A 16,808-nucleotide genomic window follows, 5' to 3' on the forward strand; every position below is an offset into this window, starting at 1 on the left:
CACATGCCACGAGCAGCTCAGCCTCTGTGCCACAACTACTGAGCCTGGTAGAGCCCGGGAGCTGCAGCTACGGAGGCCCACGTGCCCTAGAGCCTGTGCTCGGCAACAAGAGATGCCACTGCATTCAGAAGCCTGTGCGCTGCCACTACAGAGAAGCCCCCGCTCTCTGCAACTACAAAAAAGCCCGCACAGCAGTGAAGACCCACCACTGCTGAAAATAAATAAATAAGTATGTAAAAGAAAAACAGGAAAAGGATGAGAACAGGTAATTCACAGGAAAACCAATCTGAATGACTGGTAAATATATGAAGAAATTCTCCATCTTACTATTTGTCAGAAAAATAAATTAAAATGAGGAGCATCTCTCTATGGATACCAAGGGGGAAGGGGGTGGGGGGCAGATGAGTTGGGAGAATGGGATTGACACATATATATTATTATGTATAAAATAGATAACTAACGAGAATCTACTATATAGCACAAGGAAGTCAGTGCTCTGTAGTGAGATAAATGGGAAGGAAATCTTAAAAAGAGGGGACATATGTACACACATAGGTGAGTCAGGGCTTCCCAGGTGGTGCGAGTGGTAAGGAATCTACCTGCCAATGCAGGAGGCATAAGAGAAGCCAGTTCGATCTGTGGGTCAGGAAGATCCCCTGGAGTAGCGCATGGCAATTCACTGCAGTATTCATGCCTGGAGAATTCCCATGGACAGAGAACCTGGAGGACTACAGTCTATAGGGTCGCAAAGAGTTGGACACAACTAAAGCAACTTCGCATGCACACACGCATAGCTGATTCACTTTGTTGTACACAGAAACTACAACACTGTAAAGCAACTATACTTCAATAAAAATTAATTTAAAAAATGAGAAATATCTCACATACTTAGAGAGTCAGAAATATCAAGTGCTCAAGAGATGCTGGGAAACTGAAACTCCAAACACTGCTGCAGGGAGTATAAAGCTGAATATCCATTCTGGACAGCAATATGGCACTGCTCCATGAAATTATGTAGTCCATGGATATATGCATGGGATCCCATTCCTGAGTGTACAGTTCAGAGAAATTCACACTCCAACCCATAAGGAGACAAAACAAAGCTGTCCTTTTTTAGCGTGGTAAGAAATTGTAAAGGTAACTGTCACTGCTGCTGCTAAGTCACTTCAGTCGTGTCCGACTCTGTGCGACCCCATAGACGGCAGCCCACCAGGCTCCCCCGTCCCTGGGATTCTCCAGGCAAGACCACTGGAGTCTAGGGGTACCAATTATTACCATATTGTCTTGTGGATCACAACAAACTGTGGAAAATTCTTCAAGAGATGGGAATACGAGACCACCTGACCTGCCTCCTGAGAAATCTATATGCAGGTTAAGAATCAACAGTTAGAACTGGACATGGAACAACAGACTGGTTCCAAATCGGAAAAGGAGTACATCAAGCCTGTATATTGTCACCCTGCTTATTTAACTTATATGCAGAGTACATCATGAGAAACGCTGGGCTGGATGAAGTACAAGCTGGAATCAAGATTGCACGGAGAAATATCAGTAACCTCAGATATGCAGATGACACCACCCTTATGGCAGAAAGGGAAGAAGAACTAAAGAGCCTCTTGATGAAAGTGAAAGAGGAGAGTGAAAAAGTTGGCTTAAAACTCAACATTCAGAAAAGTAAGATCATGGCGTCTGGTCCCATCATTTCATGAGAAATAGATGGGGAAACAGGAGAAATAGTGACAGACTTTATTTTGGGGGGCTCCAAAATCACTGCAGATGGTGACTGCAGCCATAACATTAAAAGACGCTTGCTCCTTGGAAGAAAAGTTATGACTAACCTAGACAGCTTATTAAAAACCAGGGACATCACTTTGTCAACAAAGGTCCATCTAGTCAAGGCTATGGTTTTTCCAGTAGTCATGTATGGATGTGAGAGTTGGACTATAAAGAAAGCTGAGCGCGGAAGAATTGATGCTTCTGAACTGTGGTGCTGGAGAAGACTCTTAAGAGTCCCGTGCAAAGCAAGGAGATCCAACCAGTCCATTCTAAAGGAAATCAGTCCTGAATATTCATTGGAAGGACTGATGCTGAAGCTGAAACTCCAATACTTTGGCCACCTGCTGCGAAGAGCTGACTCATTTGAAAAGACCCTGATGCTGAAAAAGATCGAAGACGGGAGAAGGGGATGACAGAGGATGAGATGGTTGGATGGCATCATCAACTCACTGGACATGAGTTTGAGTAAACTCCAGGAGTTGGGTGATGGACAGGGAGGCCTGGCATGCTGCAGTACATGGGGTTGCAAAGAGTCAGACACGACTGAGCTACTGAACTGAACTGAACTAAACTGTCTTTCAGCAACAATCTACCCTTTACTACTCTGAATTATGATGCTGCAGTTGGGACTCTAGAAGCTACAATTTGAAGTGATAGTGGAAATCCAAGTGGAAATGGAAATTTTAAGCTCTGCATATTGTTATTTCTCTCTGGGGTTTCCCAGGTGGCTCAGCGGGTAAAGAATCTGCCTGCAATGCAGGAGAGCAAGAAACGTGGGTTTGATCCCCTGGCTGTGAAGATTCCCTGGAGGAGGGCATGGTATCCTACTCCAGTACTCTACCTGGAGAATCCCATGGACAGAGGAGCTTGGTGGGCTACAGTCCATAGGGCTGCAAAGAATCAGACACAACTGAAGCGACTGAGGATGCACATACACATGCATTGTTATTTTGCTACTAAGTCTCTCTTCCTGTATATCTTTCCTTTGACAAATAAGTTCAAAAAAAATCAGAAATTTGATACTAGTTAGGGACAGAGGGATAGAGTTCTATCACCTTCTACAGGTGCTACCTTTCCGATTATTTTAAAAAGGAAATGCAATCATGTCTCTCCTCTGTGAAAAACTTTTGATAGTTTCATAATACACTTGGAAAAAAAAGAAAGTCTAATTGCCTAAAGCCTGGCCTCTTCCTCTCAGTCTCATCTAATCCACTCTACCACTCACGCTCTCCTCCAAGCATCAGACCTATTGGCTAGGGACACTGGACCTGAGGAACAACATGGTGCAAAGTTCCCTGGGTTTTCCTCTGGTCTTCTATGTTCCAGACTTGGAACTAAAGAAATTGTAAACTAGAAATGCCAATGTACACAGACATAAAAACAACAATCAAGGCCTGCTCTTTCTAGCCATAAGACCAAGAAAGGGGTAGCCTAGCAAGAAAGAAACTTTTAGACAATAACCCCTGTAATCCAGCCAAGCACCCCAGAAAAAATGTGGCTCCACTTCCACCATCAAAGGTCAGGTGGGAGACAAGGACTCCTTGACAGTGGTAAGGAGCTCCCTCTCCCGGCACAGTGTCAGTGAAGACCACTTGGAGATCTTGGACTCTGCTTCCCTCAAACCTAGCAGTAATGAGGCATATCCACCCTGACCACTAGCGTGGTATCCGTGGAGGACCAGTGGGGAATGCGAACCTCAAGCCCTAATTGGCAGTAACAGGTGGAGAACCCTCTCCTTTTTCTTGCTGTAGTGGTATCAAAAGAAGCCAGCTAAAAGAGAGGCTCAAATAAGAAAAGCAGAATAGTGCAGAGCAAGCTTGCTGGGCCCATGAATAAGATCCAGAATCTCATACTGTAATACCCAAAATGTCCAAGTTTCAACTAAATATTGTTTTCAAACAGGAAAATCTCAACCTGAAGAGAAAAAGTCAATCGATAGATACCTAAAACAAGATGAGATATTAGAATTATCTGACAAAGTTTTAGAGAAGCCATTGTAAAAATACTTCAACAAGCAATTAAAAACATACTGGGAACAAATGAAAAAATCGAGTCTCAGTAAATAAGATAAAAAGAAAAATCAAATTGAAATTTTAGAACTAATAAAATACAATAATCAAAATAAAAGCTCAATGGATAGACTCAACAGCAGAAAGGAGGGGACAGAAGAAAGTGTCGGTGAACTGGAACACCTAAGATAGAAATTGTTCAGTGTGAACACAGAGAAAACAGACTGGAAAAAAAAAAATGAAGAGAGCTTCAGGGACCCATGAGACTATAATAAAAGATCTAACATCCACATCATTGGAGTCTCAGGAGAGGAGAAACATGGCAGAATTGAAAAACTACTAAAAAAATAATAGTAACAGTCAAAATCTTCCCAAATTTGCAAAACACATAAGCCTAAAAATTGAAGAAGTTGAATAAACTCCAAACAGGATAAACCCAAAGAAATTCACACTAAAGACACATCACAGTCAAATTTCTGAAAGGTAATCAGGTTAGGTCTCGGTTAACTCCTAATTATCCTTCAGTATTTTATTTACACTAAGCTCTCCTAATACGCTAACCTATCGCACATTGTACTTCTCCTCCAAGACCCACTGCATTTATAATTACTTGTTCCATGTTCATCTTCCTCACTGGATTTCATGAGGGAGGGGATTGATCACTGTTAAACTCACAGCACTTAACAAAAGCATCTACCAAATACAAGTTGCTCCATTAATATTTGTTGAATAATGAATAAATGATTCTTCTTCAAAAAAAGTCCTGTCTTAACAACCAATACATTTTGTCTTTTTCACAAAACTGTTCCAGAGACTCACCCACCTCTTCATCAGTTGTGATTGCTTCCAAGTTGGCCTGCTCTTACCTTATTCGTTTGTAAAATTCTCGCATGAAATGCAGCTGGCCAGGCATGAAGCAACAGGTAAGCATACGAGCGAATGGCATAAGCTGGAGAATATTCCCAAGTCTGAAACCCCTTCCCATAGATGAGGTAGTGTGTCTGAAAGTACAAAACGAATGGATTCAGGGTTATATTGGCCAAAACTTCTTGTTAAGGGGATGCAGATAAAGTTTCTAAGCAAAAATATTAACTAGACAAAGGTACACAAAAATGCTGAAATTGTCAACAAGATTTGCAACTAATGGATGGATAAGAATCAAAAGGACCCAATACTGATATATTAAGATATTATAAATCTTGTAAGACTATCGTTTGGCCAACATTGAAAGCTCAGATTTTATCCTCTACTTATTAAAAAAAAAAAAAATACTCTTTAGACAAAACAGGAAAGCTCAACATCTTATATTTTCCCAAAACTACCTACACTAAGCATTTATTTTTTATGCAAAATGTGATCAAAAAATTTCACCTCTGAATTTCCTATAAAAGAGTGTCCAACAGACTTATAAATGTATAAATCAAGAAACAGCAATATAAGCATAGTATGCAGTAACATTGTTTATTTTAGTAAACATCAGTAAAAAAAAAAAAAAAGCCAAAAAATTTAAAGAAAGTCGTTGCCTCTGGGGACAGGTGTTTGTATACAAGATGTAGAAAATAGAGTTACTGCTTTTCTTTTGCACTTAATATTTTTAAACTACCTCAAAGTATTATTTTGATTTTTAAAATGTTTTAAGAAAATTACAAATTATACTGTTTTGCGTAACTGCCAAATTCCTATATCCTTCAATAGTAGGTAAATCATCAGCTTAGAATACAGAAGTGAAAATAAAGTCATTTTACTAGTAGTCAGGAGGATGAGATGGTTGGATGGCATCACCGACTTGATGGACATGGGTTTGGGTGAACTCCGGGAGTTGGTGATGGACAGGGAGGCCTGGCGTGCTGCAGTTCATGGGGGTGCAAAGAGTCCGACACGACTGAGCGATGGAACTCAACACTGTATATCATTTGTATCTTGATTAATAACAAGGACCCAAACAGTGAAATTGAGAACAAAAAGAGAAAAGTAGAGAAATCACCTACTGGTTCCCAGTAGTTGAATGTTTCGTCACAGTCCGAGATGTTGCTCAGCAGGGCAGCACATAACCTTGCTGAGAGCAAACACTTGAAAGCAGTAGATCCTTCAGGTGCCCAGACTTGTCCGGCTTTGTTCCCAGATAACCTGCTCAGAAACACAAGTACGTGATAGGAAGGACATGCTAACTAGAAGAACTAAAACTAGGCAAAAAGGACAACACGGCAAGAGACACCAAAGCACTTGAGTTGGTCACCTAAAAGGGTGAACCGTTAATTGTTCTGCGTAGAATAAGTGAAGAAGGAATTAAGACCTTAATCAACGTTAGTCATTACGTCCACTTCTTCTTTGGCATCTGTGACACTCTGCTTATCCCAAACCAACAAATTGCTCAGTTGTAGGCCACAAGCTTTCGTTCGTTTTTTTTTTTTTTCTTTTCCTGCTGCTGCTGCTAAGTCGCTTCAGTCGTGTCCGACTCTGAGCGACCCTATGGACAGTAGCCCACCAGGCTCCCCTGTCCACGGGACTCTCCAGGCAAAAATACAGGAGTGGGTTGCCATTTCCTTCTCCCCTTTCTTTTCCTAACAAGGTCATTACTTTCCATGGCTTTTATTCATTTCCCGGTCTGTTCAAATGCCCAGAGGCTACTGTGTGCAAAGGACATCACCGCGTCCTCCAATTCCATTCGCTGACAGCTCCCTGGCGCAGTCTTAACCTGTAGCCCCCCAGTTTGGACAGAGAGGAGGCTACTGGTGTGGAGAGTGCTGGGCCCCACACAGAAGAGTAAAGGGCCGAGACCCTGGGGGGACTGAAGCTGTGCGAGACAGCCATACAAGGTGCTCTTTGCTCTCTCCAACTAATCCTGGGCCTGGGGCGGAAGCCGCACAGACCTGCACTCCAGGTTTCTCCACTAGCAGCACGGGCCCGAGCTGGGGGCAGGGCGGGGGGGGGGGGGTCTCATCTAAGCCCTGGGGGGCGTCTCATCTAAGCTCTTGAGGAGGGGTCTCATCTGAGCCCCAGCGTGCACCCGGCCCGCAGAAGGCGCGGGGTGCAGAGACTGCGGACCCTCCCGTACCGCGCAGGCGAGACCCTGCCCGCGGCAGCCCCGCGCCGCCCGGCCACGCCCCCGCCGCGCCCGCACACCTACTCGGGCCGCGGCTCCGCGCTACCCGCCTCCCGGCTGCACAGCAGCTCCCGCAGCTTGTCGGCGGCCGAGGCCGTGTCCCCGCCGCTGCCCCCGCTTCCCTTCAGGCGCTGCCGGGCCCCTCGGCTCGCCATGGCAAGCGTGGGAAAAAAAGGTAGAACTCCGCACCCTACGAAAGCAACGAGCGCGGAGACATTGCCGGGGCTGGCAACGGTGTTCGCCGAGGGACAAAAGACCTCGACATGCGCAGAAACGATTAAACACCAGTGCTCTTGGGCCAACTGGGGCAAATTCGGGTTAAGAGATGCAATAGTTATCCCTTCCACATAACTTGTAGTTCTGGGCATGCCTCCCTCTCCCTAATTCGCTCTTCCTTCACTTCTTAGCATTCTTCACTCTCCTACAAACACTGTCCTTCAGCATCCGTTTAAAAGAAAGCACAAATAGAAAGTGATTAAAACAACTCCATGTGGAAAACATAGGTACTCAGTTAAAAACCATAGCACAGCCATCTATCAAAGAGAAAGTTATTTTAAGATCACTGACACCTTGTCCTCTGTATTTTGTCAAGTAATAGGGACAGCCTGTAGCGAATTAACTGCTTCAGAGAAACAAAGCCCTAATAGCAGAATACAGAATTAGAAGAAAAGTGAAAGGCTAAAGAAATTCTGTGCAGCAAATTCAACAAGATATCAGTCATTGCTATTGCTACTACAACATTATGGAAGCATTTACTGTGCTTACCATAAAGGATGAAATCATCCTTTTTTAAAATTTTATTTAATACAACCACCTTATTTTACCAAAAAGGAAACTGAGGCCCAAGTTTGCATAGCTAAAGAAGTGGTAGAGCCATATTCCACCCCAGGTCTTACTACAAAGTCTGTGTTCTTCCAATCAGGAGACCAGAAAAAAGCTCTTGATTTCATACATTCCTCCACAGGCACCTTGATGATACCACACCAGTGACTCAGGGGTCATGCATCTGTTCCTGACACTCTGCCTGCTCCCCCAGTCGAAGAACTCTGTCCCGCTCTGTGGAGCTCTATGCTGCTGCTGCTGCTAAGTCGCTTCAGTGCGACCCCATAGACCACAGCCCACTAGGCTCCCCCATCCCTGGGATGCTCCAGGCAAGAACACTGGAGTGGGTTGCCATTTCCTTGTCCAATGCATGGAAGTGAAAAGTGAAAGTGAAGTCACTCAGTCGTGTCTGACTCTTAGCGACCCCATGGACTGCAACCTACCAGGCTCCTCCGTCCATGGGATTTTCCAGGCAAGAGTACTGGAGTGGGGTCCCATCGCCTTCTCCAGTGGAGCTCTATACCAGTAACTAAAACAAGGTTATAGAGGGACTGAGAAACTTGACAGGATCCCTAGTTAAGACTTCATACTAAAAATTTCCAAGTATTAACAATGGAGACTGATCCTATTGCTCAATTCCCATGTGAAATTACTAGTTACCAAATTCAGACATCCTAATCTAACTATATCTCATACATCCACCTCTTTTTCATTTCACTCTAGTCAGGCCCATCCCTGACTCTACCTAAGACTACTACAATAGTGTCCTCACAGGGATCTCCCATCTCAAATTGATCCTCTGCAACACTGTCCAATTAACTTTCTAAAATACTTCTCTGTGTCACTTCCTTAATCAAAGATTACCAGATTTTCCCTATTGCCTACAAAATAAAGCACACACTTCTTATTCCAGCATTTGTGGGCTTTCATGAACTAACTCCAGGTGCGATATACTTTTCTAATCTCATCTCCCTCTACTTTCCTATACACACTTCATGTTTCAACTAACTAGCCTGTGAAGGACCCTGGACACTTCCTTATCTATACCTCTGCTCATGTATGCCCTCTGCCTGGAATGCATGCCCTCCTTGCCTAACAATCATCCCATCACATCCCTGTCCTTGTTTTAAGATCCAGCTCAAATGATTCCTCATCCAAGTGATGCCAAACTAAACGTGGGTCTGCCCACCTGCACAGAAAAGACAATGTACCAACACTGGGCTTTGTTGAAACAAAGTACAGTGTTTATTGCAAAGAGAATGGGCAGCTCATGCTCAAAACACCTAAACTACCCCAAGCCTTTCAAGGGAGGTGTTTTAAAGGCAAGGTGAGAGAAACAGTTGAGATGTTTATGATCAGCTCATGGACGTCCTTGATTGGTTGGTGATGACGTTAACAGGGTGGTATTTCAGGAGTCAGCCTCAACAACCTCCTGGGGTCTATGTCCTGGTGATCAACATGCAATTAACTTCTTCCATCTGGTGGGGGTTTAGAATCAATAAAATGCACAAGGATATGACTCAAAATATTATCTATAGCCGTTGAGGCAGAACTAGAGTTACTTTTTTTTGAAAGCTAAACTATTATTATCTCGCATGACTGATTTGTTTCTGCATATTCTCATTTCTCATTGCATCAAATCTGCTCTTTGTTGGACTTCCCTGGAGGTCCAGTGGTGAAGACTCTGTACTTCAACTGCGAGGGGCGTGGGTTCTACCCTTGGTATCAGGAATTAAGAACCCACCTGCTGTGCGGCCAAAACAAACAAACAAAATAAACCTTTGGAACTCAGGGAAGGCCTAGGAGGCTAACGCTTTTCTACAAACAAGAGGCGGCAGGTATGGAAGACGTTGGAGGGATCTCACCCCAGGAAGACCCTGCAGGGTCGTGCTTGGTTTCATGCTTACTAAGCACTATTGGGGTTGGAAGAAAACTGTTAAGTCACATGCTCAGTCACTAAGTCATATCCGACTCTTTGTGACCCTATGAACTGTAGTCTACCAGGCTCCTCTGTCCTTGGGATTTCCCAGGCAAGAATACTGGAGTGGGTTGCCACTTATTTCTGCAGGGTATCTTCCCAACCCAGAGATCAAACCCGTCTCTGTCATCTCCTGCATTGGCAGATGGATTCTTTACCATTGAACCACTTCTGCCCTCAATTAGTTTAAAGTCTATGTGGAGAGCCAAGCAATACATGTGTCCTTAAGAGATCCCTTGATTCACTACCTAAACTTACTCCCATGCCAGTTTTCCTACTCCAATTAAAGATACTTCTCCTAGTTGCTTGATCAAAAAACTAGGGATTCTGTTTGATTCCTTTATTTCTCTAACTCCAAAATATTTGTGTGTGCATATATATTTATCAGTAAGTCCTTTGAATTATTTCCCAGTCCAACCGCTTTTTACCACCCAGGTCCAGGTCACCATCATATTTTGTTTGCATTATAATACACTAATTTGTTTCTTTCAGTTCTTGCCTTTCCACATGCTCTTGTCCAAATACAAGAATAAATGACATTTGAAATCAATCATACTTCAGTTACAAAAAATAAAAACAGAAATTTAAAAAAAAGAATAAGTAAGACAGTTATTTCCTTCACAGAGTTTACACTATAATTCTAATCAGCAGATCCTAGGTATTAATAGGAACATACATTAATTCACATTAGGGCACCCCATTCTGCAGAGTCCTGGGCTGGGTCAATCTCCAAATGTTCTTTAGAGGTACAACAGAAAGCCCCAAAATCGAGGGGAGCAAAGTTTAGAGTTAATCACAGTTGAGAGATTATTGTTGAAATCCAAGGAAAGAAAAGTAAAGTAACAGAAAGTGGCAGAAAGAACATGGGCTTTAGAGTCAGACAGACCCAAATGTGAACTCTAAATCTGACACCTGTTCAGTTCCATGACTTTAACAGCAGTCAACCAGAGAATAAACATGATTATGATACCAAAAATAATATGAAGCACTTGCAACTTAACCAAGCTAATAAATGGTCTAACTTTAAAACAAAGATCATGGCATCCGGTCACATCACTTCATGGGAAATAGATGGGCAACAGTGGAAACAGTGTCAGACTTTATTTTTGGGGGCTCCAAAATCACTGCAGATGGTGACTGCGGACATGAAATTAAAAGACGCTTACTCCTTGGAAGGAAAGTTATGACCAACCTAGATAGCATATTCAAAAGCAGAGACATTACCTTGCCAACAAAGGTCTGCCTTGGCTAGGCTATGGCTTTTCCTGTGGTCATGTATGGATGTGAGAGTTGGACTGTGAAGAAGGCTGAGCGCCGAAGAATTGATGCTTTTGAATTGTGGTGTTGCAGAAGACTCTTGAGAGTCCCTTGTACTGCAAGGAGATCCAACCAGTCCATTCTGAAGGAGATCAGCCCTGGGATTTCTTTGGAAGGAATGATGCTAAAGCTGAAACTCCAGTACTTTGGCCACCTCATGCGAAGAGTTGACTCATTGGCAAAGACTCTGATGCTGGGAGGGATTGGGGGCAGGAGGAAAAGGGGACGACAGAGGATGAGAAGGCTGGATGGCATCACTGACTCGATGGACCTGAGTCTGAGTGAACTCTGGGAGTTGGTGATGGACAGGGAGGCCTGGCGTGCTGTGATTCATGGGGTCTCGAAGAGTCAGACACGACTGAGAGACTGAACTGAACTGAACTGAACTTTAAAAACCACTCTCAATTGATTTAGAGAGATGATATGGTAGAGTTAAGGAAGAGGAACTGACATTGCATAAAATATATTTATATTTGAGGAGACACTCAAGTTTTACTGCCTCTTCAGAATGATAGCATCTAATGTTTAAGATGCTGTTTTTTTGTTTGTTTCCCTGTCATTACTCATGATCAAAATATTGCACACCTCCGAAGGTCATCAATCACATTATAGTCTCAGTGACTGAGCCACAGGTATCTTTTGAGCCAAACAACCAATATTTAAATTTTTAAAATTTTATTTGGCTGCATCAGGTCTTAGTTGCAGCACTCAGGATCTTACTGTGTCACACAGGATCTTTCCTTGTAGTGCTCAGACTCTCTAGTTGTGGCACACAGGCTCTGGAGTGAGAGCTCAGTAGCTGCAGCATGAGGGCTTAGTTGCTCTGAGTTATGTGGGATCTTAGTTCTCCGACCAGGGATCAAACCCTTGTCCTCTGCACTGTGAGGTGGATTCTTAACCACTGGACCACCAGGGAAGCCCCTCAATTAACCAATCTTTTACAAAGTAGAAGATTTTTACAAGACAAACAAAAAGTCCAGAAAGTACAACAGTTTACAAACTGGTCTTTTTCCACCCACACCCACAAGGATCACTATGGAGAGATGAGTTTACTAAACTACCGAGGTGTCACATGAAGTCTTTGTTGAATCTCTTTCCTAAGCTGGGACTGCATTGATGCTACCTGTTGCTGGGTCAGGGCCTTGTCACAGGTCTGGTAGGTCAGTCTATAGCAGAGGCTGACCTGTTCGGTCTTTGGATGCTGAAAACGACTAAGGAATTGTATGGATATAACGGTGTCCTGGGACACTGCTCGGGCCAGAGTGTGAAACTCGACTTCATCAAATCTTTTCTTTTCATCTAACCAAAAACTAATATCATGCACATAGAATGGAGGATATAGGGAATAGCTTTTAAAGGGTTCTATTTTTCCAGGGGCAAAATTCTTCAGGAAACGACTATCAGAGGTCCACAGCATCCTCCAATCAGAGATACCCCAGACAAGCATGGCTAAGAGGTCCAAGTTCATACACACACACACAAAACACTGGTCTTTGTGTATCACACTTGTAGCAGATGTGGTAACAGACCCAATAATCAGGTCCTTAACACAATCTGGGCCAAAATTTTGAGACTTCACAGTAATCATATATCTTTCCCCAGTTGGTTGAAAGACAAATTCCACTGAACTGCTCCGCTCAGAGCCCTCCAGCCATGTCTGGGTCAGAAGGCTGTTTAGAATGCCCTTCAGATGATCCAGTAGTGACTGAAGACAGCTGTCCTTCAGATTTTTATTAAATCCAAGGATATACAAAGTCTCGTGAAATGCTGGCATTGTGAAAGGTGAGATGCAGCACCTCTGAAAGACAGGTCCACTGAGGATGTGCAGAGAACCAGGGAGAAAGTCTGGTGCTTGGATTACAGCCTGGATGTGAACCAGAAGAGAAGGTCTAAGGCAGACCTTGGCCTGGCCATACATTCCTTCATGGGCTTCTTCCCTACTGTCTCTTCTGGAGCTCTTGGGAAGGCTGAGTGCTGAAAATGACACTAGAAAGTCCTCTGCGTCTTGTGTCATCCCACTAGTCAGGGACTCAAAATTTGAGTTATCTTCGTGGAGACTAATCCAAAAGGCAGTTGATAGGATGTCAGGGTTGTGGGATGTGAGAACACTGGCGTCTCCTTGTGGCAGCAAAGGGGAAGAACACTTCAGCCTTTTTAGAGGGAAAGCTTTCCCCAGTTCAGCAATGAGTTTCTCATTTATGGTCTTGATAGGATGACATGAAGCTGCTTCTAGGAAGCCCCTGTTTAAACACACACAAAAATAACTTTTAAAATTATAAATAATGATAATGTAGCTAGAATCAAAAAGAATAGCTTAATAAAAAGAATCATCAAGTTGATCCAGAAAGGAAACAAATCATCTACTATAAAGAGAGTGGCATGTGTTTCAGAATTCTGACAGCCTGTAATATACCAGGAAATATGATAATTTAAAAAAAAATTTACTGGAGTATAGTTGATTTAAAATATTGCTTTTAGTTTCACATGTACAAATCAGTTATACATATACATAGGCTGTGCTGTGCTCAGTTGTGTCTTGACTCTTTGCAGCCCCATGGACTGTAGCCCACCAGGCTCCTCTATCCACGGGATTTTCCAGGCAAGAGTACCAGAATGAATTGCCATTTCCTACTCCAGGGGATCTTCCCAACCCAGGGATCGAAATCATGATTCTTGCATCTCCTGCATTAGCAGATGGATCTTTTACCACTAACACCATCTGGGAAGTCCCATATATCCACTCTTTTTTAGATTCTTTTTCTACATAGGCCATTACAGAGTACTGAATAGAGTTCCTTGCGCTATAAAATAGGCCCTTATTAGTTATCTATTTGATATATAGAAATATGTGCAAGTCAGTCCCAATCTCCAAGTTTATACCCCCCTGACCCTTTGTAACCATCGGAGAAGGCAATGGCATCCCACTCCAGTACTCTTGCCTGGAAAATCCCATGGACGGAGGAGCCTGGTAGGCTGCAGTCCATGGGGTCGCTAAGAGTCGGACACAACTGAGCGACTTCCTTTTCACTTTTCACTTTCATGCATTGGAGAAGGGAATGGCAACCCACTCCAGTGTTCTTGCCTGGAGAATCCCAGGGACGGGGGAGCCTGGTGGGCCGCCGTCTGTGGGGTCACACAGGGTCGGACACGACTGAAGTGACTTAGCAGCAGACCCTTTGTAACCATAAGTTTGTCTTCTACATCTGTAACTATTTCTGTTTTGTACCCCCTTTTTTTTAGATTTCACATATAAGTGATATCATAAGATATTTGCAGATAATATGAAAATTTTTAATTATAAAGAGACTGTGTGGGCCAGATTTATAAGTATTCACAGCACAACATCATTAACAATTAATGTAGCATCCATTCAATGTATGACTGCCTGATTATTAAGTCAATCAAGATACAATTAGAGACAGAGGAAGTTTCTGGTAAAATCAGGTTACCTGTTCAGTTTTCCTACAAGTACTTCTGGTTCCAGAAAAGAAAACCACTGGTCACCCAGTTTGATCCTGGAGATTTTTGGTTGCAAACTTTCAAAAGGTAAGCTCCGGGTGAAGATATGGTTCAAGGCACCTTCTATATGAAAGGACTTATCTTGACTCCTGGCAAAATAGCAGTTATTAAGTCTGTCACTATTAAAGACAGCAATTATTCCTAAAGGCTAAATCAAGAAATTAGCAAGAAAAAGTGTCAATGGGATTTTTTATCATTAGTGAGAGAGATGGAAAAAGCTTAGATCTGTTATTACCTACCTATATCCAGTGCACTTGTAGCCTGGCACAGCCTCACAGTTGAAGGGATGTACATCGCTTAAAATGAATCCCCCCAGAGCGGCCATAGCAACCACTTGCCAACTGTTGTGCCATTCTCTCATTGGCTTATCAGCAGGAGTCCCACCTTGTCCTCTACACAATGCCACGTGGACTTCTCCGTCTTCTGCAAGAACATCTGCACAGCTAACGGGGATAAGGAAACACCAATCATTTACCAGAAACAAGTGGGAATTAGCTGTATATACATGGTTCATCTGTGAGTTAATTAAAACCCAATCATATCTATTTGCAAAGATCTATCAAGACGTCAAACATGCAAAAAAAGGAGCTGGAAGTAAGAATTTAAATTCAATGCTCAACTCGTAACTAATATTAGTGGCTGACCAGAAAGTTATCCAGCTTCACATTTCTATTGTTCACGTATATTTCATTGAAAAGTCATTGTCTATAAAATTCCTATATGTGATTCAGTGATCAGGCTGTTCTTTCCCATTTAGAAAGCTGTTCTTTTCACTCCCCTCCTGCTTGTTAAAATTTTACTTGTACTTCAAATACTAACTTAAAATATTGCCTCTGTGCAAAGTTTCATGATAACTATGTTTCATGTTTTGGTATAATAGTATAAAGCACCGTTTTAAGTTCACAATAATTTTATGAGGTAGTTATGTTAATATCTTCAGTTTATGGATGAGGAAGCAAAAGCAAATAAGGATCAAGTAAACAATCACAAAAACCACAAAGCTATTAAGTGGTGGGTGGGGATTTGAATGCAGATAGTTTGGCTCCTAAATTAGTTTATACTGCCTACTATCATTTTGCATTATCAAAAATAGGTGATCCTCCCTTTTCTGGCCCAACAGTACATGTTTGCACTTGTACTTAGCATTTAGGGTTAAATGTCTGCCTCTCCAACTAGACTGTGGGTTCCTTTGGAGCAACACGTTTTCTTGTATGTCCTATTTCCCAAACTAACATGTCTGAGTGCAGGAACTATGCAATGTACATCTTAAACATTTCACTTGTGAGCGCTCAGCTCTCCTCACCTCCGGAAAAACTTGGCAAGCAGTTCCCTGTTCTTAGCTACTCCAGCTTTGCGCCCACAGTGCGGGAAGTTAAAATAAATTCGATCAAATTCTCTGTCTTGCGGTTCAAAGGCATCTGCCAGGTGGGTGCAGTCCACACCGAAGCGTACCTGGTTACCTGGCATGAAATATAGACAGGAGGATGTGATAAAACCATGGAACAAGAGAAAAACCCTCCCTAACACGAGGTGCAAAACAGCCCAAGTCCAGGCACACAGCAGGCTGTCTGTAAATGTCCATGGGAAGATGAAGTGCGTGTGTGCTAAGTCGCTTTGGTCCAGTCAGACTCTTTGAGACCCTATGGACTGTAGCCGGCCAGGGTCCTCTGTCCATGTGATTCTCCAGGCAAGGATACTGTGATTGGGGTGCCATGCCCTTCTCCAGGGTATCTTCCCCACTCAGGGATCGAACACGCATCTCTTAAGACTCACATTGGCAGGCGGGTTCTTTACCACTAGAGCCATCTGGGAAGCCCCGGGGAAGACCAAGAGCAACGGCCAAGTTCCCTGAATCCCCACCATTCCCACCCTTTCCACTTAGTCGGGGGCGCCACAGCTGGGCGGGGCTTCGTGGAGGGCTGGGCTTCGCTACCTCGCTCGCGCAGGCGCTGTAGGTTTTCTCGGACCACCAGATCCCGGGCCAGGTCCGCTGAGCGCTGGGGACAGGTGGCGGTTAGACTCGTGTTTGGATCCAGGGTCTCACTCAGAGCGACGGCAAAAGAGAAATTCCCCTCTCCAACCAACAGGAGGCGCCGCGGGGCCATGGACCCCACGTGCTCCCGTCTCAAGTTCTCCGAGGCGCTCTTTTTTTACGTCACTTCCTTCGCGATTCTGTTGTGGCCCCACCTCTTGACGCGTAGCTGGTTGATGACGTATCACAGCGTCTGGTTGTCTTGACAAACTGGGGCCGCGAAGTCCCGAGTAGGAAAATAGCCATGAGAGC

General features: G+C 43.5%; 2 protein-coding genes across 5 annotated transcripts in view; both read right to left on the reverse strand.

Moving 5' to 3' along the window:
* ALG9 (ALG9 alpha-1,2-mannosyltransferase) overlaps positions 1 to 7,115 on the reverse strand; it is a 114,237-nt gene extending 107,122 nt beyond the window's left edge. For 3 of the 4 annotated variants that reach the window (XM_055547961.1, XM_055547958.1, XM_055547959.1), the window contains exons 1-3: positions 6,913 to 7,115; positions 5,774 to 5,912; positions 4,652 to 4,786 (exon numbers count right to left, since the gene is read on the reverse strand). In XM_055547961.1, the coding sequence (XP_055403936.1) occupies positions 4,652 to 4,786; positions 5,774 to 5,912; positions 6,913 to 7,043 (405 nt within the window). In that variant the 5' untranslated portion in view covers positions 7,044 to 7,115. Of the gene's footprint in view, positions 1 to 4,651; positions 4,787 to 5,773; positions 5,913 to 6,908 lie in introns of all 4 variants that reach the window. The other variant, XM_055547962.1, reaches the window with a different exon arrangement.
* Positions 7,116 to 9,461: 2,346 nt separating this feature from the next.
* FDXACB1 (ferredoxin-fold anticodon binding domain containing 1) lies at positions 9,462 to 16,680 on the reverse strand. Its single transcript, XM_055547963.1, has 5 exons — positions 16,458 to 16,680; positions 15,828 to 15,984; positions 14,764 to 14,967; positions 14,455 to 14,613; positions 9,462 to 13,245 (listed from the first exon to the last, which is right to left on the reverse strand). Exons 1-5 carry the CDS (start codon positions 16,627 to 16,629, stop codon positions 12,063 to 12,065), a joined length of 1,875 nt encoding a protein of 624 aa, XP_055403938.1. The 5' UTR covers positions 16,630 to 16,680; the 3' UTR covers positions 9,462 to 12,062.
* Positions 16,681 to 16,808: the final 128 nt, after the last annotated feature.

This window comes from Bubalus kerabau, chromosome 15, assembly GCF_029407905.1.
Source record: "Bubalus kerabau isolate K-KA32 ecotype Philippines breed swamp buffalo chromosome 15, PCC_UOA_SB_1v2, whole genome shotgun sequence".
Taxonomy (NCBI): Eukaryota; Metazoa; Chordata; class Mammalia; order Artiodactyla; family Bovidae; genus Bubalus; species Bubalus kerabau.

Excerpts from the sequence above, each read along its gene's own strand:
- FDXACB1 (XM_055547963.1), bottom strand. The coding sequence starts at position 16,629 with ATGGCCCCGCGGCGCCTCCTGTTGGTTGGAGAGGGGAATTTCTCTTTT. Across the intron at positions 14,968-15,827 it reads CTTGCCAAGTTTTTCCGGAG|CTGTGCAGATGTTCTTGCAG; the intron begins GTGAGGAGAGCT and ends TATCCCCGTTAG. Across the intron at positions 14,614-14,763 it reads TACAAGTGCACTGGATATAG|GAGTCAAGATAAGTCCTTTC; the intron begins GTAGGTAATAAC and ends CTATTTTGCCAG.